Raw genomic sequence first — 21,601 nt, forward strand, 5'->3', positions numbered from 1 at the left:
GGGGTTGTGTTGCACAGAGAGGGAGAGGAGGCCCGGGAGACATGCTGGGTGCCGAATAGCAGCAGGTCTAGGATTTGGACCCCAGGCTCCTGATTCCAAGCCCAGGGCTCCTTCCAGCAGCCAGAGAGCCATCTCAGCCCCCAGGGAGGTCACCTGCCTGCCCACCCATTCGGCCCAGCCTGGGCTCTCAGGGCTCCGAGTTGGAGATTTGCAATCAAAGTCCCAAATTCCTCATGTTTCGTCTGGGCAGCTCTGGACAGTAGCTGCCTTAAGGCCTCCACGATGGGGAGTGCAGCAGGCCTGCAAGAGTGCTCCCCTGCCCTTACCTTCATGGGGAGACTCTTGTTCCTTCCTTTGGTCAGTCCAGTCATCGGGCATGCAGGCCAATGTGTCCAATCCTGGCATCCAGGCCCAACTGGGCTTTGCAGGAGTATTAGTGGTTCTGGGCTTTCCAAATCAATTCCTTGGGTATGAGTGTCGAGGTTTGGGTCTTCAGGAAAGATGTTCTCTCAGGAGTGGGAAGGAGCCAGCTAGCTGACATTTCTGTCTCCTGGGTGGTCTTTGTAGCCACGGTTGGAAGAAGGATCTAGAAGGCTTTCTTCAGAGTCTTTTTATCCACTCAAACTGCACTTCCAGGTGTGGAGGAGAGAGTAATGAACAAAACGCTGATAAGCCTTGACCCCAAGGGACTGATGGTCTGGTGGGGCACTCCTGGCCAGGAATCACCAGCCTAGGAGATCTGCTGGCCAGGTCCTTAGGTCTCTCAAGCTGTCCAGAGCCAGAGTCTCCTATTCCCCCAGCCCTGGCCAGCCAGAGGTTCCCAGTATGGGTGGGATTTGAAAGAAGGGCTGCTCAGCTTCTATCCTCCAAGCAGAAGCTCTCCACTTAGGCATTTGCTTATGGCATGCATTTGTGTTTGTTGCTCTTCCATGAGCCCAAGTCTGACTCCCTCCACAAGGCAAGTGCCTGGTAGAGGAGCCTCCTTTAGGGTTACCAGCCTGGGTACCAGGTGCTCTTAGGAGGCTGAGGAAGTTAGAGCACCTGAGGATGAGAGGCACATGGCCTCTGTCCGCTTCTGCTTCCCCAAAGGAGAATGGAGGTAGGTGGGTTCTTCTTCTCCAGGCCCCAAGGGTTCCTGGATGGATTCTCCCAAGGAAAGGGGACAGTGGGAGGCAGGTGGGGGCAGAACTATGCTCACAGTCAGAAGGAGAGACGGAACATGGAGCGCAGGGAGGCCAGGGGGCCCTGATGCTTCCCCATTTCCACCGTCCTCTGTCCTGCCTGGCTCCCTTTGCAATAGGTGAGGAGGCTCCTGTGGGGGCCTTCCCCTTCCCGGGACTGAAAGCGAATTTCCTAATCCTGGGGATTCGATTTTCCGACCTTCGTTTCCTGGTCAGTTATTCCTTCCCTGCATCTCCTCCCTTACCAAGGACACTGTGAGGGTGGGTGGGTAGGGGTTCCTTGGCATGGAGTCTGCCCAGTCCCTCGCTTTGCCGAGCACCCTACAGAGGGATGCTGGCAGCTAGATGCAGACCAGAAAGTTGTGCTCATGAAGCCACTCCTGAGTATTTTTAGGAAAGTTTTCTCCCTTTCTGTTTTTGTTTTTTAATGCATCATTTCCTCCTTTGCTTTTTCTTTCTCTCTCTGCTTGCTCCCCTTTCCCTGTCTCTCCTATAATGTTCTACTTCACTTCTCTGATTCTTTCTTTTTCTTTTTCTTTTCTTTTTTTTTTGGCCGCACCTCACGGCATGCGGGATCTTAGTTCCCCAGTGGAAGTGCGGAGTCTTAACCGCTGGACCCCCGGGGAAGTCCCTCAGGTTCTTTATTCTTTCTTTGACCCACTTGGCTTTGACTCTCATTTTCTGTCTTGGCCCCTCCTTCTCTTTTCGTTATAATTTTGTGTTTTTGTCATTCTTTTGCTCGTGGGTTCACTGCCTTCTTCCCTCCTTCCCTTAAATTCCTGCTTGTCTCAGGAATGTCCCTCAAGTGGCCTCCAGAGCCTTTGCCTCCCCTTTCTCATCCCAAGTTGGCATTAGCACCCAGAGGACTCTGTCCCCTTACAAATAATTAGACCAAGGGCAAGTGTATTTAGGGGTTGGGGGGAAGGTGACGCCTGGCCCTGGGAGGTAGGGACACTATTAATAGTCCTAAGAGCAGCTGGGGTGGGGGCAGTTGTCTGGCCAGGCCTGGCCTGGACGGCTCTAAGGGCCAGAAAGGGCAGCACTGGAAATAGAGTGGACAGGGGTAGGGGAGCAGCTCTGCAGGCCCCTTATCTGGATATGCCCTCTCTGGCGGGTCCCTGTCTTGTCTTGGTTTGTGGAATGTGGAGGGCATTCTCCACTATCAGTTTCTATCCATCAGGTTGGGAAGGAACAGAACCTTCAGGGCCTGGGGGCCACTTTTCTGGGCCCCACCATCACATGACTTGTGGCCCCAGGCCTTCTTGGAAATGTTGGCTCCAGCTGCCGGCTGAGTTGTGGCACTAGCCTGTGTTGCCAGGAGAGTCACCCAGCCTCTTGTGTGGCAGTACCTGTGCTCCTGGTGCCCTCAGCTCTCTGCGTGCCTGGCGCTGAGCTAGGATGGGCAGGGCCTTGTGCTCAGCACCCTCAGAATCCAGGGGCACGAGCCTCTCTCCCCTCTCCTGTTAGCTTGCCCATCTTCAGGCCTTTCCTTTCCCTGCCTCTCCCCTACTGTTTCCAACATCGTGACTGTCCTGAGACCATTTACTGTGGCTGCTGAATTTGGGGAGGGAGGGATGCACCTGTAGAAGGCGTTCTGTTTTGCCTTTTATTCCAGAGAAACCTCTCTGCCCCTCTTTGCTGATGGTAATGGGCCAGGTCTTGAGGGAACCCCTCTGCTCGCTGGTGGTGGTCTCTGGGGTGAGACACCAAAAACTGTCATCTAGGGTGTACTTGATGTATCATAAAGAATATGAACTCCTATGGGAGGAGAGCTGAGGGTTAGCCACAGCTTCCCCACTGAGGTGGCATTTGAGCTGAGCCCAGAAGGAGGGGTGGAGTTTTAGCTGAGGAGGGGTGAAGGGAATTGGTGATCCCAGTGGAAGGACAGCTGACGTTTATGGAAGCCCTACTATGAGCTGGGCCCTGGACTAAGCACCGTATCCCTGTTTTTTCATTTATTCCTCGCCCAGGAACCCTAGGGTGCAGGCGGTATCTCCATTTTACAGACGAGGAAACAGTTCAGAGCTTGGCCAAAGTCACTGGGCCGGTAGGTTCTAGAGCATGGATGTGAACTCAGGGTAGCCCCTTTCCACTGTTGCTGGCTGCCCACCTCCTCCCTCCCCTTGCCCTTGGTGTGCCCCCTCTTTCCCCTCCGTGCCGGGGCCCTTAGTGGGCACAGGGTCCAAACGAAGTGTACCTCCCTGGGTGGGCCAAGGGCAGGCTCAGGGTGGAGGCAGAGGCAGGCCTGGGGCCAAGGGCACCTGCCTCCCTTTGTCTTGCCACAGGTCCCTCCCTTTGCATTAGTGACTGTCTCACCTTCATTCCCTCACTGGTGTGAATTCTGCTCTGACGGGACCTCCTAGCCCCCGGGCATCTCTGGAACATCCAGGATGGTGTTACTGCCCGGCCCTGGGTCTGCCCGTTCAGTCTGCAGACAGCCACGGAGCACTGATATCTGAGGTGCTGGGGACAGTGTTGGGTCCCCTGCAAAGGGCAGGCCCAGGAGGAGTCTGCAGGCCCACCTGCAACTCCTAGTGCTGCTGTAGGTGGGGGTCTCGTTCGTTAACTACTGGGCTGGGCTTGGAGGGGCAGCTGACAGGCTGATGGGCCTGGGCTCTTTCCCTCCATCAACCTGCTGGGTGCTTTGCTCTGCACCGGCGGGGTATGTCCCTCCGCTCTCCTTTGCTGGCCATTATCTGTCATGCCTTGGGGATGAGCACCTGGGCACCAAGTTCCCCCAGGCTTCAGTGCCCAGGCCCCATCTCTAGTTCTCCCTGGCCTGGGGGCAGTGCTAACAAAGGTTCTTCTGGCAGGTGCAGGGCAGAGAACACTGAGCAGCTCACACCAGGGAGCGGGCTGGGGGGCTTGGAGCTGTTTGCCCGAGCCCAGCCTTCAGATCCCGTTCTGCTCGTCCTTTGGGCACCAGATAAGCCCGTGGACTTGCCTTCTCTTCCCATCCCACAGCTTCACTGCCAGGCCATGAGCCCTGCTGTAGCCAGACTTGGCCCTTGCTCCCCAGGGGACCCCAGATAGCCACCATGGAGGCAGGGTGTGTTGAGGTGGAAAAGGCAGTACGGTTGGAGTCAGGGACCAAGAGTGGAATGTCCCATCTTGAGGCGGCTGCCCCTGGCCTGCCAGATCCCCGTGGCCTGATCTGCTGTCCCCATCCCCCACCCCACCCCCAATGGCCTTCCTTGAACCTAGGCCCCAGGGACAGCCAGAGCAGATCTAGACCACATGTGTGTCGAGGTTGTAACTTGGTCTCTTTCTCTTCCCTGTCACTCATCTCCTCTTCCCCCCAGCAGGTGACTCAAGTCAAGGGCTTGAGCCCCTTTGCATCCATGAGGGGAGGGGAAATGAGAGAAGAGAGGAGGGTGATGGCGGGGGGGAGTGACATGTCTCCCCACCTTGCCCCTGCCCACACCCCACCCACAGCTTCAGAGCTGTGCTTCCTGGTCAGGCTTCTGTCTCCAGCCATGTGGGGGTCTAGGGATGACAGAGGAGGGAAAAACCTCAGGATGGCCCCATGTCCTGTGCGCATACATGCTGGCTCATGGAGGTGGTGTAGAGAGTGGAGGGAAGGAGGGGAAGATCTAGAAGCCCCCGGGGCCTGGTCCAGGCCAAGCCCAACCCCCTTCTGTCCTCTGGCTGCCCTGCATTCTCAAGAACTTCCTCGGTCTTGAGTCTCCTGTTTGCAGAGACAGGGAGAACCCCTCTGTGACCCGTTCCCCTAGCCCCCCATCCGTCTGCCGCTCCCCTCCTCAGGGTGTCTCAGATTCTCGGACTTGGGTTTCAAGAGGCACAATAGTTACATTCTCCAGCTCTGATTGCTGCAGGCCAGGCCTTTGGCTCCCCTTGAGATTGGGTTTCTCATGCCCTGGATGCTCCTGAATTGCAGAGAAGGTGTGTGTGGGGGGCGGGGGGGGCATACCACACTGAGTAGGGCCAGGGATCAGCTCCCGAATTGGCCGTTCAGAGTATGGTACCCCCAGAACAGAGCACACCCTCACCTGCTTCTCGAACTTCAGACTTGGGGAGGGCCAGGGGAGGGGAAAGGCAGGCACACCCCAAGGGCTGGTCTCCCCAGCCCTCAAAGGCCAATGGTCTGAACAGAGCCGAAGGGGGTTCCTCTTAGCGTTGAGCATGCTAACCACAGCTCTGGACACACCATCTCACTCCATCCCTGCTGGACAGCATGAAGTGGCTGGTGGCATCTCTAAGTGTGTGTATGTGTGTGTCTCGATGCATAGCAAGTGTTCGCCCTAGTGCACACACGTGCCTGGGTACGCACGTGTGGGTGTGGTTGAGCTGGGCCTGCGCGCCCCTCTCAGCCCCCGAAAAACGCACTCAATCTTTGATGTGCGTGGGGGCAGCCAGCCGGTGAATTACATGTGGCCCCTTTCTCAGAGAGAATTTCTTTCGGGTAGGAGACGAGGGAGAGCATTTGCTGCAGTGAGCAGGAATTCCTCCCTCACCTAGTAGGAGCCATAAATATCTCCCTGTCTATGGCTGGAAATATATATATATTAAAAACATGCTGTCAGTTGGGGTTTATGTGCGATTCTGGGCTCCTTCTGGCTGCTGGAGCTTCCCCTCTAGAGCTCTGATGAAGAGGCAGAGCCCTCTCGGAAACACACGCACGTGTGCACACACGTGCGCGCGCGCGCGCACACACACACACACACACACACACACTTGTGCAAACAGGCAGGATTGGGAGAGGAAAGGGGGCCCAAAAGAGGGAAAGTGAAGGAGAAGGAAGGACAGAGAGAGGGGCATGGAGCCAAGACAGAGCGAAATGAGACCAGAAATAGGATTCCAGAGGGAAAGGCGAAGAGCTGGATGAAGTAGGGGGGCTTCGAGAACTGAGAAGAGGTAGAGAATGAGTAGAGCCGGTGGAGGGGTGAGAAAAACAGTATTTCGGGGGCTTTTTGGCTGTTCCAGGAGAGATGGAGGAACCCCGAGGAAGAGAGGGTCCCACGCTGCCATCCTCTGGCTGAGCCTGGCCCAGGTCTGGGTGCTGCACAAGGCCTCCGGTCCACAAGCGTTGACCCGGGGTCGGGGAGTGACTGATGACGTGTGGGGATGAATGGAGAGCGGCCCTGGACCCGTGAGCCAAATCCCATTTCAGAGCCTTGCTCTGCGGAGCCTGCTTGGGCCCACACCTAGAACGAGTCCAGATTCGTCACCTGCCCCTGCACGGCCCTCCCTTCTGGAAGCCTCTGCAGTGGTCTGAGTCCTGAGGCACCACTGGCAGGCGAGGCCTCTGCCTCGGAGGTGTGGATTGCACGAGTAGCCCCAGTCCTGAGAGGAAAACGGCAGAGCGTGCTCTCATGTATGACACGAGCCAGCCTGAACACACCCCTTCCACCCTGGCAGCATCAAGGACAAGTTGTGGCTTCCAAAATTCTCTTCATCCCCAAACCTGGACCAGGCAAGGGCCTGATGCCTGCACGCCCAGGCATCCATCATCAGACAAAGTGGCTGGACTTGGTTTTGAGGAGGCTGCATTTGATGGGCTGAGTGGAAGGAAGCTTAGAGCACGGAAGGCACTCTCTGGTTCTGAGCCCCAGGATGCAGGAAGATGTTATCTCAGGACTGGAGGGAGGTAGCAGTGTCTTTGGTCCCTCTGTGCCATCTCCAGTCTCTCCAGAAGGGGAAGGCAGCCTTGGTCCCTGGAGAGGGGTGCAGGCATGGGGGTTGGGGTTTAGTCAGGGTGGCCCTGAACTGGGGGTGTGTGGTCAGGGTCCCTGCTGCTCTGGTAACTAGGCTGGAGAGAAAGCCAAGGCTGGAAAAGTTGCCAGGGGACATGGCCCTAGAAGGCTGGGGAATCAGAGCGACAGCCTCAGAGGCGTGGGCTGGGCGGGAGAGGATAAAAATGGAGTCGGGCACCTGCCCGCCTTGTGCCAGCCAACACTTTCCCTGCCCCTCCACTGGCCCACAGGCCACCAGCTGGCCCATTGTCCCCAGTGAGAAATCAGACACTGGAGGGGGGCTCCCATGTGGCAGGAGCTCACTCATGCAAGGCCGCCTGGTAGGGACTGCCAGGGGAGAGCCACCCGTGCTGGGTCGGGCAAGGCGAGAAGGGGGGTGGCAGAGAGAGGATCCCTCACTGCACAGCAGTCAGGGCTCCTCCTGTGCCGTTGGCAGGGGGCAGTGCGTGGGGCCTGCGAACAGGAGATAAAGAGTTCAGGCAGAGGGTTTTCTCTCACTAACCGTGGATTTGTGTGTTTGTTCAGCTGGTGGCTCTGATAAGCCCCATTCTGCTAGATAAAAGCCAAGCAGCCATGAGGCGGGGCCTGGGGAGGGGTGTCATAAAGGGGCCTGCCTGTTTCTGTCCCAAGGCCTGGGGTTATCCCCTCCCTTCCCTAGGGAGCCCAGACAGGCAAAGGAGTCAGGCGCTGGGGTGTCATGCTCCCTGATATGCCGGCCTGGGGTGCAGCTCCGGATCCCCACGGGCTGTCCAGAGCAGGCCCTGACCCGAGGGCACAGCTCCCCAAAGGGCACATCATTTAAGAAAGCTGGCCAGGCTGGCTCCCGCCTCTGGGTGGAGAGGGCATCTCCTTGCCCTCCCCAGGAGCCTGCCCACCACAGTCCTAGTGGCCTCTCTGGGCCCTGCAGCCACTGACTGGGCCCCTGCCAGCCCCCTTCCCCTGTGTGCCCAAGGTGTGCCCCCAAGCTAACTGGGTGGACAAGGGCCTGCCCCCATCATGCCCCCTGACTCCCTGAGGACCCCGTCACCTCGTCGGGGCAGGGGTTTACTTGGTAAACTGTTTGAGGGCCCTGGGCCTGGCGATGGCCCGTGGGGGCCTCAGCCACGTTGAGTGGGCCCTAGCCTCGGCCCTCCCTGCCCATTCCACTTGGCATTGGCCAGGAGGGTGAAGGGGGTGCCGCCTGAGCAGGATGGTGGGGCCCTGGCCACAGCTGCCCCTGCCGCAGGGCTGGCTCTTCTGCCTCTGAGCCCGGGTCCAGATTTCTAGTGTCTCTGCCTTTTGTCCTGGAGCTGAGCTGAGCGTGCCGGGGCCGGCGGTGGTGGCATTGCGGGGATGCTGGCTGGGGCCGCCAGCCGTAAGATGGCTGCCAAGGGCTAAAATGGCTGCCAGCAGCGCCCGGAGCAGCGCCTGGAGGCGCGTGGCAGCGGGCCTTGCCTGCGCTGGATCCTCACTCCTGCTTTCTCCCTTACGTGGAGATAATAGTAATAGCAGCAGTAATGTTTCAGGGCAGTGTCCTGGTTTAGAAGGATTTCCTGTCTGTCGCGCTCTCCTGGAGCCCCATTTGTCTCTGCCTCTGTCGCTGGCCCACCTCCATCTCTTTGTCGGGTTCTCTCGTCTTTCTGTCCCTGGGCTGGGTGTGCGCATGCGTGCGGCTTTCTGTCTCCACCTGGCCATTTTGGAAGAGCTAGGACCAGTCTCATTGAGTAGCCTCCTCCATTTCCTCCTACTCCGCTGTCTCTGGCCTGGAGGGCTCCGTGGGGACTGAGTTGGTCCTGGGACAGGTGGGGTCGGTAGCAGGGACCCCCTCGGCAGCAAAGCCTTGACTGTGTGCCCCTCGCTGGGCTCCACATGCAGGTGCTGCAGCTGTGCTCTTCCTGATGTATGAATCTGGGAAGGGACGGCCCTGAGACACATCAGGCTCAGGGCCCTGGTCCAAGGAGGCCCTAAGGTGGGCTGCCTACTGCCTCAGCCCCTTGCCTGCTCCCTCCTGGACCAGCTGGGGTTTGAATCAGACCCAGAGAGTCAGGAATGAGCTGAGGTGAGAGAACAACAAGAAGAGGTTGCCCTCCCAGGAGCATGGGAGGAAGTCCTGTGGGCTCTCTCCAGAGCAGAGTGCCACTAGCAGAGAAGTGGCCTGGGGTGGGATTCGCCATCCCTAAACACACCACAGGGGTGAGTGCACAGGGAGGTGTGGAAGGACACACCCCAAACACAAGGGTGTAAGGGGCCCTGTTAGCACTTATAAAGCTCCATTTTCTTGATTTGTGACTAGATTTATTACTTTTTTCTTTTTTTAGAATTAAAAAAAAAAAAAAAGTGGGCTTCCCTGGTGGCGCAGTGGTTGAGAGTCCGCCTGCCGATGCAGGGGACACGGGTTCGTGCCCCGGTCCGGGAAGATCCCACATTCCGCGGAGCGGCTGGGCCCGTGAGCCATGGCCGCTGAGCCTGCGCGTCCAGAGCCTGTGCTCCGCAACGGGAGAGGCCACAACAGTGAGAGGCCCGCGTACCGCAAAAAAAAAAAAAAAAAGTGTAACCATCCTGGGGGCAGCCTGTTTTTTTTCCACCTGCCCCAGTGAGGCAGGAGGCTAGGAACTTGGTCGAGCCGCAGTAGGTCCTGGGCTCTGAAAAGGCTACTATTATGCCCACCAGCCCCAGCACCCAGGGCTCTTCCTTCCTTCCCAAGTGGCTGCAGGGTCCCCCCACTTCTATCTCTTGGGCCCATGTCAGTCTTCGGGAACCTCCTTGCTGGTCACTCCCCAACGTGAGCAGCTCGACTGTGAGGCCAGTGTAGGATGGACACCCTGGTGAGCCGGCTGATTGTGAGGTGGTGGGCGAGGGTGGTGGAGGCAGGGTTACTCCAAAGAGTCGGGCAAAGCCCTGGCCAGTACCGGGGCCCGGTTTTCTGAGGCCACCCCATGCGATCCCCGTGTGAGAAGATGATTCTTTACCCAATGCCCGCCTTTCCCCTGCCCCACAACCTGCCCTGGCCCCCCTCTGCCACCCTCTCACCAGCTGTCGTGCCCAGGCAAGCATTCTGGAGGTCCCCGTTGTGCCCCTGGTACACAAAGCTTTGAGGACCTGGGGGGCAGGGGCGGGGGGCTTTCCCAAGCTCAGCAAAATATTCACACACACACTCCACCCTGCCCCCAGCCCTCTGTGAGCTCCCACCGCACAATGGGCCCTTGTCTCGGGGCTCCCTCCGAGCAGCTGTGGCACTGGGGCATGAGACAGCCCAGACAGGCTGGCACAGAGCAGGCGACAGCGTCAAGGCAAACCTCCCCCCCGCCCCAGCCCCGTGTTGCCAGGCACTGCCCATAAGCATAAAGGTGAGGTGGGGGTGGCGTGGGCAGACAGGAACGGCTCTAATTAATGAAGGGAGGGAAGGGGCTGCTCCTCTGGAGCTTGAGCTGGGTAGAGAATGGGGGGCCCTTGGGTCCATCCCAGCTGTGCAAAGAGACAGTCGCTGGCTTCTCTCCTGGGCGCCTCCTTGCCCTGACTCTCAGCCAGTGCGTTCACTCGTGGGCAGCTTGCCCCCAGGGCACATCAGGCAGTGCTTGGAGACCGGTTTTTTGGTTGTCACAACTGGGGTGCTTCTGGCATCTAGTGGGGGGGTGGAGGCTAGAGATGCTGCCAAACACCCTGCAGAGCCCAGGATAGCCCCACCACGGCGGCAGCGGTTCCTTCTGTCCCTGGTCTCCTCGGGCCGCTCAGGGAGGGAAGGAGAGTGAAGGGGTTTAGAAGGCTCGAGGGGCAGCTGCTTGCCTGGTGTTTGTGGAGCGCTTTGGTTTTGACCCATCCCCACCCTTTGTGTCTCCTGCAGAATCCGGACAATCAGATAGTTCAAACCAGCAAGGAGATGCGGACATCAAACCACTGCCCAACGGTCAGTGCCCCCTGCCCTCCTGCCTGTACCCAGCCTCCCTGGCCTGCCGTGCCCACCACGTCCTCCCCACACCCTTCTCTGCTCTCCCCGGCCAGGGCAGGCCTGCCCCTGCCATTGCCCTTCACTCAGCTGTCCCTCGACTGAACTTGGGCTGCTATGCGGAGGGGGAGGGCGCTCATCGGTAGCACACCCTAACTCCCAGGGAGATCGGAGACCCCCGAGGGCCAGCCAGGGGCTGGGACATGGGGCAGGGGATGGAGCAAGTGGAGGGTGGGGAGAGCTTTGGGGAAACAGGCAGACATCCCCTCCTGGCCTTGTCTCCACTCACTCACTTGCCCTTTTCCCTCCTCAGGGCACTTAAGTTTCCAGGACTGTTTTGTGACTTCTGGGGTCTGGAATGTGACGGAGCTGGTGAGAGTATCACAGAGTGAGTCCTTCCTTCTGGGCCAGGGCTGAGTCAGCAGGGATGGGGGTGAAGCGGTGGGACTTGGACCCCACGTAGCCCCCCACTGATGGGGTGTTGGTTGGGGCGGGGGCAGACAGGTTTCCTGGGACGCTCTCGGCCTCACTGGCATGGGGCTGGGTGGAATGGAGGCATCCAGAGAGCCCCACCTCTAACCTCCATTGCTTTGGAGGAAAAAAATCGTAACCAAGGACTCTTCCCAACAACCTCCAGCCAGGAGGAGGTTTCCTCAGCGGCCTTCACAGTGAACTCACCCCAGGGCTTCTGGGGAGCTGCTCATGGCAACAAAACAGGCACCCACACTTTCCAAACCTCATCACACTCTCCCTTCTTCCCAGCTCCTGTTGCGACAGCATCAGGGCCCAACTTCTCGCTGGCAGACCTGGAGAGTCCCAGCTACTACAATATAAACCAGGTGACCCTGGGGCGGCGGTCCATCACCTCCCCTCCTTCCACCAGGTGAGCCCCGCACCCCGGCCTTCCCCCAGCCCCCAGGCATCTCAGGCGCTTTGGGCAGCTGTACCACTGTGGCCTGGGTGCTTCAGAACATCATCCTTTGTTGAGGGCACTGGCTCCAGAGCTGGGGCTCACTATGCTCCCCAACCCCTGAGATTCCTGCTTTGTGCTGACACAGGCACTCGGCCTTGGGGACACAAACTCAAACAAGGCATGGCTTTGCCTAGAAGGTGCTCCCGGTGGGCATTGGAGAAGGCCTCTCTCTTGGGGATGTGACATTTGAGCCCAGGGGTCTGGTACAGGCATGGGGTGGATGCTCGAGGTAGAGAGAGCAGCCTTCAACCTGGCCAAGGCTGGGCGGGCTGGCGGGACTGTCCCACGGAGGACTTCAGAGGCCAGAGGAGGGTGTTTAGGGCTTAAAATCCACTGACGGCTTTTAAGTAGAAGATGCTGGGGATATGTGTTCTAGAAAGTACTTCTAGAAGAAGTTAGAGGCTATCCCAGCAGGTTGGAGGGGAGGAGAGCCTGAGTCAGATGGGGGATTGGCCTGAGAGGGAGGGATGGAGTTGAAAGATATTTGGGAGGTAGATATAGTAGGCCCTGGTCAGGCCCTGGTCACGCAGGGCAAGGTGGGATCCTGTCCTTTTTTAAAAAAACCTTGGACATTTTGGTTCATTGTGAGGTTTAGGCATTCATTTTGATATGTTAGAATATTGCATTAAAATGTCATGATGTTTTCATATTTAATCATACTTTAATATAAAATAACATAATATCACGATGACTGAGTTTTGTGTCACCCCCTGGCATTTTTGTCCCTGGCCAGTGCCTCACACGCCTCGCCCTAGCCGTGGGAGCTGATGGGAAATAGAAGGTGGGGCTGAGGAAGCAGTTGAGGGTTTTGCCCACTTCTTTGACTTGGGCAGCTCCATAGATGATGGATGGTATTGTGACTGAGAAGGGGCTCAAGGAGGAGTGGGTGGGCTGGGCCCAAGGGGCTGTAGGTCTGGCCTTGGGGGGTGGGCACACAGCGAGTGCCCTGAAGTGCTGCTGACAGTGGGCACCCACTCCCCACATGGAAGACTGTCAGTGCAGGCTTCCTCGACCTGCGTACCAGCACCTCAGCTCATCCTTGGCCCACCTGACCCCTTTCCTCCTTCCCCAGCACCACCAAGCGCCCCAAGTCCATCGATGACAGCGAGATGGAGAGCCCTGTCGATGACGTCTTCTATCCTGGCACAGGCCGCTCCCCAGCAGCTGGCAGCAGCCAGTCCAGCGGGTGGCCCAACGATGTGGATGCAGGTATGGGCGCCACAAGGCCCGACCTGGAGCAAGGGCAGCATGGAGCCTCCTCTTCCCCCTCAGTTTACCTGGCAAACCTCCCACCGTTCCTCCTCCTGTTGGTGGCACTGCCTGTCTTTTCACCCCCTGAGCTTCCAGAGGAGGGCAGACCAGGAGAGCAGAGGCGAGCAGCTGGGTTGTCCCTGTGTGGGCAGTAGAGCCCACAGATGTGGCAGAAGGAAAGCAGAGGCCCCGACCCTGAGCCTCCGGGGCCCTGCAGTGGGGGCCGTGGCCTCCCGCTCAGAGCCTCCTCATCCTCCTTCTCTTGGTATTTCTTTAGAGAGGCTGCCCCGGTTCTACGGTCTTCATGGTTTAAAGCCATTTCTCAAACTGGGCACTCTTGACGTTTGGGGCCACGGTATTCTCTGGAGCGGGGCCATTTTGCCCTGTAGGGTGCTGAGCAGAGCCCTGACCTCCACCCACTAGATGCCAGGAGCAAACCTCCTCACCAGGTGTGATGACCGAAAAGGTCTCCGGACATTGCTGAATGTCCCCTGGGTGGGGACAGGACCTTCCTAAGTGGAGGACCGCTGGTCTAAAGGGCCCACCTTCACAGAGAGGAGCAGAGCCTAGTAAAGAGCGAGCAGAATTGTTTCAGGCCTCCCGATCCTCTCTAACCACACCCTTGCTGGTGAATACACCCACCTTCACCTCCAGTCTTGACAGGAGGTATGGGCACACCTGGAGAGCCCAGGCGGGACAGAGGGGGGCTGTGTGTGTGTATGTATTGCACAGGTGTGCATAAGGAGGCTGCCTGCAGGGTGCTTCTGCCGGACACATTGTTGGTGCAGCCTGTGTGTGTCCTCAAAGTATGGGTGTCTTGGGACCAGGTAGTGCAGACCTCTGTGTACGGGATGCGCATGAGGTGTGTCTGCGTTGCTCAGGCCTGGGGACAGGGGCCTTGTTCTCTGACGCAGGAAGACGAGGGTCTACCTGATGGTGTTTTGCTTGGTATTTTGTAGATGTTCCCCTATCGGGAAGGGCCAAGTGGATGGGCAGGGGCCAGGGCTGGGGGGGAAGCAAGACTAAAGGGCAAGGGCGTGCTTCTGCTTTCCTGCTGCCCCAGATGCAACCTCTGGCTTCTGCTCTCAGCAACCTGGGAGGAAGAGAGGACTCACCTCCGGGCCTTGGGCTGAGGGAGAGGGTTAGACCAGCAGCAAGGCTCACCTCTGCCGGACAGCGCTCCGGCACGACTCTGGGTGCCCCTCCCAGGGTGTCGTGGCCAGCACAGCACAGATGCTTCCCTGGGGGAACCTCTGGAGGTGCAGAAAGAAGGGCTTGAGAAGGCCCTGGAGACTCCCCAGCTAGGGCCTCAGTGAAGTGTTTCCTCAAGGACTGGTGTGCCTTGAGGGCCATGTCTACTGCTGGCTCCTGAGGCATGGGCCCCCAGGTCCCTCTGCGCAGACCTGGTTCCCGAGGAACCCTCCCCTCCGCAGTTCCCTCTCTCTCCTTTTCTTGGCTGCCTGCTGTCGAGCTTGCCACTTCTGCTCCTTCCAGCAGTCCTGCCACGCACGGCCCCAGCATCCTCCTGCAGCACCCCCAGCTCCCTCGCCTTCCCCCCTTTTCCTGTGTACTCATTCCCCTCCTCCCACCAACCCTGTGCTGTTTTCCTGTTCTGGGACAAATCACCAATTAAGCAGCCCAGCTGCAGGACTGGGAACAGCTGGGGAGGCACTGTGTGGCCATGGGGACAGCTGTGCACAGCTGGTGGAGGCGCTCCCCCCATCGTGCCAGCTATCAGGTGGCACACAGCTGCTGCCAGATAACACCTCTGCTGGCGGCTGCGAGTTCACCCTTTCCCCGCCTCTTCCCTCCGTGGTTAAGACAGCTCTTATTTCTGTGTTCTGAAGCCTCCCCCCAAACCCCCCGCCACCCAGCACACACACACACCCCACCCAAACCGATTCAGTTTGTGTCCCAATGATGGCAGCTCTGGATATCTGCCCTGACTTCCCCTTATCCCTCCCAGCCTGGGCATAGCCTCAAGGCCCAGCTGAGGACAGGAGACAAGCTCCCCTGGGGGACCTGGCCTGGGGGCCCTGCTTTGTATAGCATCTTGGATGTCATGCCCACTGGGCACAGAGATGACCTTGATTGGCAACATCAGGCTCTTAGAGGGAGAGCTCAAATGGGGTATCCTCTGTGTCCCTGTCTCCTGCTGAATGTCACCCCATCTCTGGTACTGGGAGCCGAGCAAAGCCCTGGAATTACCCATGCTCTGACAGTCCGGCCTTTGGGTCCCCTGACTGAGGAAGTCCTTTCCTGTCTAGCCGTAACCCCAGCACCCGCCCAGGCCCTCCAGCCTCCTCCCTGCTCTCTGGTCAGATGCTGTTTCTCCACTGTGGTCCTTCCCAAGGGCCAATGGCTGTGCTTTCCCTTCCTGTAAGGAGCTCTGGTTTCTTCCCATCGGAACCTCCCAGAGCCCAGGGCCCCGCGCTGCGCGGGAGCTTAGTTCCCTGACCAGCGACCAAAACCGCGCCCTCACCCCCACCCCACCCCGCATGGAAGCCCGGGAGTCCTAAACCCCTGGACCGCCAGGGAAGTCCCTGGGCCGGCTCGCTCTGAAGCTGCTCTCCCGGGCTCCTCCTGCACACCTTCCCTGCCCTCTGGCCCTGCATCCCCCCTTTTACTCTGTTCCCCTTGAGCTCCTTATCTGCTTGTCAGGGGGCAAGATGGGCCCCCTTGCTCACTCCCTGCCCAGTGCACCGAAGGGCCTTATTTTCCTCTCCTGTCGGCAGCACCCACGGCAGGATGGTCTGCACACGGCCTGAGAAACAGAGCCACAGTCAGGCAAAGGAGGCAGGAGGGAGCCTGGTGGGGGAAGGGGCAGCCGGGAGGGGGCCGAGGAGAGAAGGAGTGAGCTGCTGGCTTCCCACCTTCCCCTGCTCCCTCCCCAGCCCAGCTAAACCTGCCCTGTGTTGCTGATTCCTCCCCCCAGGCCCGGCTTCTCTAAAGAAGTCAGGAAAGCTGGACTTCTGCAGTGCCCTCTCCTCTCAGGGCAGCTCCCCGCGCATGGCTTTCACTCACCACCCGCTGCCTGTGCTTGCTGGAGTCAGACCAGGTGAGAAATGGAGGGCCCGGAGGGGGGCAGTGGGGGTGGCAGAGGAGCCCACATGGGCAACTGGCCAGGCAAAGGGGCCAGGGCCGACCCTGAGTGACAGCCCCAGGCTCTCTGAATGGGCTATGGTATGGCAGTGGGTGGGCATGGGAACGGGCCCTCCCTCCGCAGCAGCGCCTCCTCCAGACCCAGGCCAGCCCTTGGGCCTCCTCACCCTGTTCCTCAGCACTCTCCCACTTGCTTCTCACACCCCCTGTGCATGATGCATGCTTGTGCGCTGTGCGTGCACACGAGTGTGTGTGTTTGCTTGTGTGCGTGTGCAGGTGCTGTGTACGTGCATCGGATGCGTGTGTGCTCGTGTGTGTGGCACAGGCCTGTCCTGAGGCTTCCTCCCACTTACCCCTGACTGCAGAAGCCTCAGGCCCATTCCTACGCAGTTCTCCTGTCCTCCCTCCAGCTGTGGGTGGGATAGCACAGGCTTCTCCCTCTGCCCTCCTTTCAGCTCTTGTCTCTCAACTCCTCACAGAGCCCGGGGCCTGTTTTCCCAGCACCAGCCCAGGTTGGTGTGAGCACAGGTTGAGAACAGTACTCCTAGGAGCCCAGGCTCCCTTCTCGGGGCCTCCCTGCTCTTTTCCAGAAGTGAAGGGCTAGGCCAAGGGGGAAGGTGGTACCTGGGCTGCTCTTCAGGGAAAGGAGCTGGCCCTGCTGCCTTGGGAGCTCTCTTGCTTCAGTCTCAAGGAGAGAGTGCTCGAGGGGAGGATGCCTCCATGTTCTGGAGGGGATGGAATCAGGCAGGAAGCTGTGGAAGCTGAGTCCTCAGCCACTTGCCTCTTCCCTCTCTTGGCACCTGTCTGGCAGAAAGAGGCCTGGATTTTTTTCTGAACACTGCCCTGTGTCCTGTGTCCACCCTCTGTCTCCTGGGCCTTCCACGGAGAACACTGAGGTTTACCCTCCTGGCTTCTTCCTCAGGGCCTCCTGGCTGGGAACCCAGAGGCAGCCAGCAGCGGGGCAGGGCGTGGTGGCCGCAAGGTGGGGGCGGGGAGCCCAGGCCCTCTGCACAGGCAGCGGGAGGGCAGCAGGCCCTGCTCGACTCAGCTTTTATGAACTCCAGAGAGAAGCCAAGTTTCTTCAGGCCCCTAATGAAACTGAGAGCAAGAGGGAGCTGATTGGAAACAGACAGGAGGGGGAGGACTTGGCCAGGGAAGAGCTGGGGCCTGCTCCAGGGTGGGAGTTGTGCGTTCGGGGACGTGCGTACGAGCGATGGGGCTGAGCACAGAAGAATGTGGCCTGGGCGGCAGCAGCCAGGTGCACACCCACCGCACGCAGGAGATGTGTGTGTGCACTGCAGGGGCCCCTCTTGCACTGGCGCAGGGCTGTGTGTTTATCTGCAGCCCCACAGAACTGTCTGTCTCCTCATCGAGGCTCCCCACCTGGGCCCCGGACCGGGGTGAGGCGAGTGAGGCACTCACCTCGGCGCAAAATGTCAGGGAGCCCCTAAAATCTCAGTCATCAAGATACATTTTATTTTAATGCAATATTTCCAGAAATTAAACCGATTGCAGAGATACACGATGAGCAAATGTCAATATTTTAAATAAAAGATCGGACCGACCTTGCGCTTGCATGACCCTCACTTCCCTCACCCTAACTCTGGCCCTGGTTCCAATCAAACTTTATTTACAAAGATAAGCAGCTGGTCTGTGGGTCCCGGTTTGCCAATCTGACTTTTTAAAATATTGCATTAAAATGTTATTTATCTTGATTTGCTGAGTTATTTGGCACCATCTTAACTTTCACACTAGCGGCCAGTGCCTCGCTGTCCTCACTCTGGTCCCTGCCCTGCTCCTGCCCGTTCTCTGGATCCAAAGTGCTCTGACCAGCAGTTCTTGTCTTCAGTGCTCCCCACCCCACTGCCTCCTAGGCCCTGACGATGCCCTTTTCTTCCTGCCACGTGCATGCAGGGAGCCCACGGGCCACAGCATCAGCGCTGCACTTCCCCTCCACATCCATCATCCAGCAGTCGAGCCCATACTTCACGCACCCGACCATCCGCTACCACCACCACCACGGGCAGGACTCGCTGAAGGAGTTTGTGCAGTTTGTGTGCTCGGATGGCTCGGGCCAGGCCACCGGACAGGTGAGTCCAGAGGACCCCACGAGCCCCTCTACAGCTCATCTTTGCGTCTGTCTGTCTGTCTCAGGGCTCACAGGGAGAGGGCCCAAAAGCTGGGAGCCCACCTGGGGCTGCAGCAGCAGAGAGCCGGTAGTGCCGAACACCTCGATCTTCTGGATCTGGGAGTAGGGGTCCACGTATCAGGCCGGGGCCTGTCTGTCACGGTCCAGAGATGAGGGGGCAGTGGCTGGGCCCACGTTGCTTGGGCTTTTTGCCCTCCTTGTGGTCTTTTCCTCTAGCAGGAGTGTACCCATGATCTGTCCAACCTGGGCCCAGGCCCCTTAGCTCCTAACACCCCTCTTAAACCTCAGGGCTGCAGGGATTTGGTAGGTTCTAGACCAAGGTTTCCCACTATTGACACTTGGGGTTCTTCATTCTCTGTTGTGTGGGGATGTCCTGTGCACTGTGGGGTACTGAGCGGCATCCCTGGCCCCCACCCACTCTATGCCAGCAACACCGCCCCCTCCCCAGCTGTGTTGATCATGAATGTCTCCAGATTTCGGTGTGCCCTGGGGGCATCATCATCCCCCAGTGAGAAGCCCTTAGTAGAGGGCAGGCCTAGTTCCACAGGGTCTTTCATGAGACTCCTGTTGGCAGGACTCTTAACAAGGGGGTTCTCGGGTCAGTCATGGTTCTGGAGTGAAGTCTTCTGCTCCTCAGCCTGGGAGAGAGACTGGCTCCCCATGGAGCTCTGTGGCCCCACTGTCCTTCTCCGTCAGCAAGCCCCCGGGGCCTGGTCACTGATGAGCAGAAACACAGAGCCACTCAGCAAAGGAATTATCCCAGACGGCAGTGGGCCAAAGGTGACCCTTCCGTGGGACAGTGGTCCTTGTTTAGTCCCTGGGAGACCATTCCAGGTTGGGGCATGGTGGTCTCTAGACCTCTGGGAATGTTCTGGAACTCCAGCAGCATGCTGTGCTATGAGAAGGCCCAGCTCCTTTCCCCACAGTTGGTCCAGCTTGGAACCCCACTGTGAGAGATCAGATGGGGAGGACACTCAAAGTGCCTTGGTAGGGAAAGGCATTGGGAAGCCCACGCCAGAGGCAGCCCAGCTAGAGCAGCGGCCCTCCGCTCAGCCTGGTGCGGCCTCGGGGCGCCCTGCGCGGTGCTGGTGTATCGATCTGGGGCAGGGCCGTGGCTCAGCCTCCTTGCTCTCGCTGTCTAGGACAGAAGCCAGTCTCCTTCCCTACCTGCCGCTCTTCTTCCTCTTCCACTTTTCTCATCTTTTTCTCCCCTTTGCCCTGCAAGGGTTTCTTTTGCTGGCTCTGCAGCTCCTTAGCACACTCAGAGCTTCGCCCACCGCTCTGGACAAGCTCTGTCCACTCTTAGGGGCATGGAGGGAAAAGTGGACATGACTCCAACAGCTTCCGTGCTTCCTTCAGAGATACTGGCAGAGTCTACGGGAGCTGCCAGCCTGTGTCCCAGCCCCCAAGGGGCCTGGGGTCTGGAATATGGATCAGAGAGGCCAGGAACCCTTCCGTGCCTGCTTCTCACCTAAGGACGCAGCTGGGGTTTGGAATCAAAATGACAGCCACCTGGGGGACCGACTTAGCCCAAAGAGCCTAAGCTGACCCACAGGACCCTCAAGAGTGGGGGTCAGTCCATCCCTGGGCATCCTGATGGCCAGGTCTTGAGCCTGTCCCTGATCAAGGGCTCAGGAATTCCCTGGAGGTCCAGTGGTTAGGACCCTGTGCTTTCACGGCCGAGGGCCTCGGTTCAGTGCCTGGTCGGGGAACTAAGATCCCACAAGCTGTGTGGCGTGGCCAAAAAATAAATTAAAAAAAGATCAAGGGCTCACTTGGCCTAGACGGTTCTCTTCTCAAGGCAGGTGCCTGCTTGGAGTATACCGCAGACAAAACACTACCGATAGGGGAGCAAACAGCCCCTCTGGTTAAACAGAGAGTCTAGTTCGGCTGGAGAGCAGTCTCTGCAGGTTTCCTCTTGTGGCCTGTTGTGCCCAAGAGTTGGGGGGGTGGGGCTTGAATTCTGCAGTGAGTCTGCTCCATTGGGCCCAGTTTCTGAGAGGAGGCTAGAGATGGCATCACGCTATGGAGGAGGGGCGAGCCAGAGAGAGGCCCTGGGCTCTGCAGCTGACCTGGTGGCAGACGGTGGCGGTACAGGGCTGTGCTTGCTCCATAGCCACCTCCAGGGTAGTAGTTCTCAGTCTTAGCATGCATGAGAGTCACTTGGAGGCCTCACTAACACACAGGTAGCCGGGCCTCACCTAATTCTGATTCAGCAGTTCTGGTGTGGGGCCGAGAATCTGCATTCGCCCCCAAGTTCCCAGGTGATGCTGCTTCTGGTCAGCGGACCCACTTTTAGAACCACTGATCTAGAGACTAGAGGAGTAAATTCCTAATCTCCTTGAGAATCTGAAGTTATGGATCATCTTTGCAGAAAAATATACGCATACAAAATTTTACAGACAACTCGCAGAATGGTTCCCAGGCACCTCTTAGACCTCAGCATAAGGCCCTGATTGAGAAAACCACATTGGTAAAGGCCAAGGTCAAATGGAGACACCACTTAGAGGACATGCAAAGGGCAGAAAGAGGATACCTGGTTAGCTGTATTTCTGTCATAGAGAAGAGGCCACCAGGTGAGCACGATGGAGAAGTTGCAGGGCCTGATGGGAGAGTATGACTCTGGGAGGCAGAAAGCCTGGTTACTAGCTCAGCCTTGACCACCAGTGCCAGAATGGCCAGGCCCACATCTTCATCTGTCAGATGAATGTGAGGAGCTATCCCAGCCCCTAGGTTCCTTCTAAGATCTTAACTCACAAGGTCTTAAGGCACTGCAAAGTCACAAGACCTTGAGATTTTTAAAACCTCAACTTGTACCCCAACCAGAGCTGAGACATCCTAGCCTGGCTGGGACTTGCTTCCGGAAATTGAATGTTGTAAATCAGCAGGTTTCGATGTCTGGCCATATTGGGCTAGGATTTGCTTTATTGGATGGGATTAGTGATTTAGATCCTCCTAGGCAGAGACAGGCTCTGAGGAGCCAGAGGCTGCCCTATGGGAGCAAGGGCTGCCTGGAAAGCTCCCGTGTCCCAGCCCCCTGGAGCCCAAGCTCAGGACAGCCCGGAGAGAAGAAGTGAGGCTGTGAATCTGTTGGGATCATTCCATTTCCTGCCCTGATGGAAGAATGAGATAGGAACAAGATAGACTGTGAAAATGAGGGAAGGCAGTTTCCACGTGTATGTCAGAACCACCCTGGAGAGCCGGAAACCCTTGCTCTCTGGCCGGTGCTGTTGCTCGGAACTGAAAGGTCCATTTCCAAAATGACACCCAGCACAAAGGGTCTTCAGCCCAGGACACCAATAAGCACTA

The 21,601-nt window shown here is 58.2% G+C and overlaps 1 protein-coding gene across 7 annotated transcripts in view; it reads left to right on the forward strand.

The window, feature by feature from the left end:
- Positions 1-21,601, forward strand: part of NFIX (nuclear factor I X) — a 98,189-nt gene that overhangs the window by 63,073 nt on the left and 13,515 nt on the right. For 5 of the 7 annotated variants that reach the window (XM_067733492.1, XM_067733494.1, XM_067733493.1 and 2 more), the window contains 6 exons: positions 10,716-10,778; positions 11,131-11,205; positions 11,580-11,700; positions 12,863-12,999; positions 15,977-16,099; positions 18,058-18,233. In XM_067733492.1, the coding sequence (XP_067589593.1) occupies positions 10,716-10,778; positions 11,131-11,205; positions 11,580-11,700; positions 12,863-12,999; positions 15,977-16,099; positions 18,058-18,233 (695 nt within the window). The remainder of the gene's footprint in view (positions 1-10,715; positions 10,779-11,130; positions 11,206-11,579; positions 11,701-12,862; positions 13,000-15,976; positions 16,100-18,057; positions 18,234-21,601) is intronic. The other 2 variants (XM_067733490.1, XM_067733495.1) reach the window with 1 other exon arrangement.

The sequence above is a fragment of the Pseudorca crassidens genome, chromosome 3 (genome assembly GCF_039906515.1).
Source record: "Pseudorca crassidens isolate mPseCra1 chromosome 3, mPseCra1.hap1, whole genome shotgun sequence".
Classification (NCBI taxonomy): domain Eukaryota; kingdom Metazoa; phylum Chordata; class Mammalia; order Artiodactyla; family Delphinidae; genus Pseudorca; species Pseudorca crassidens.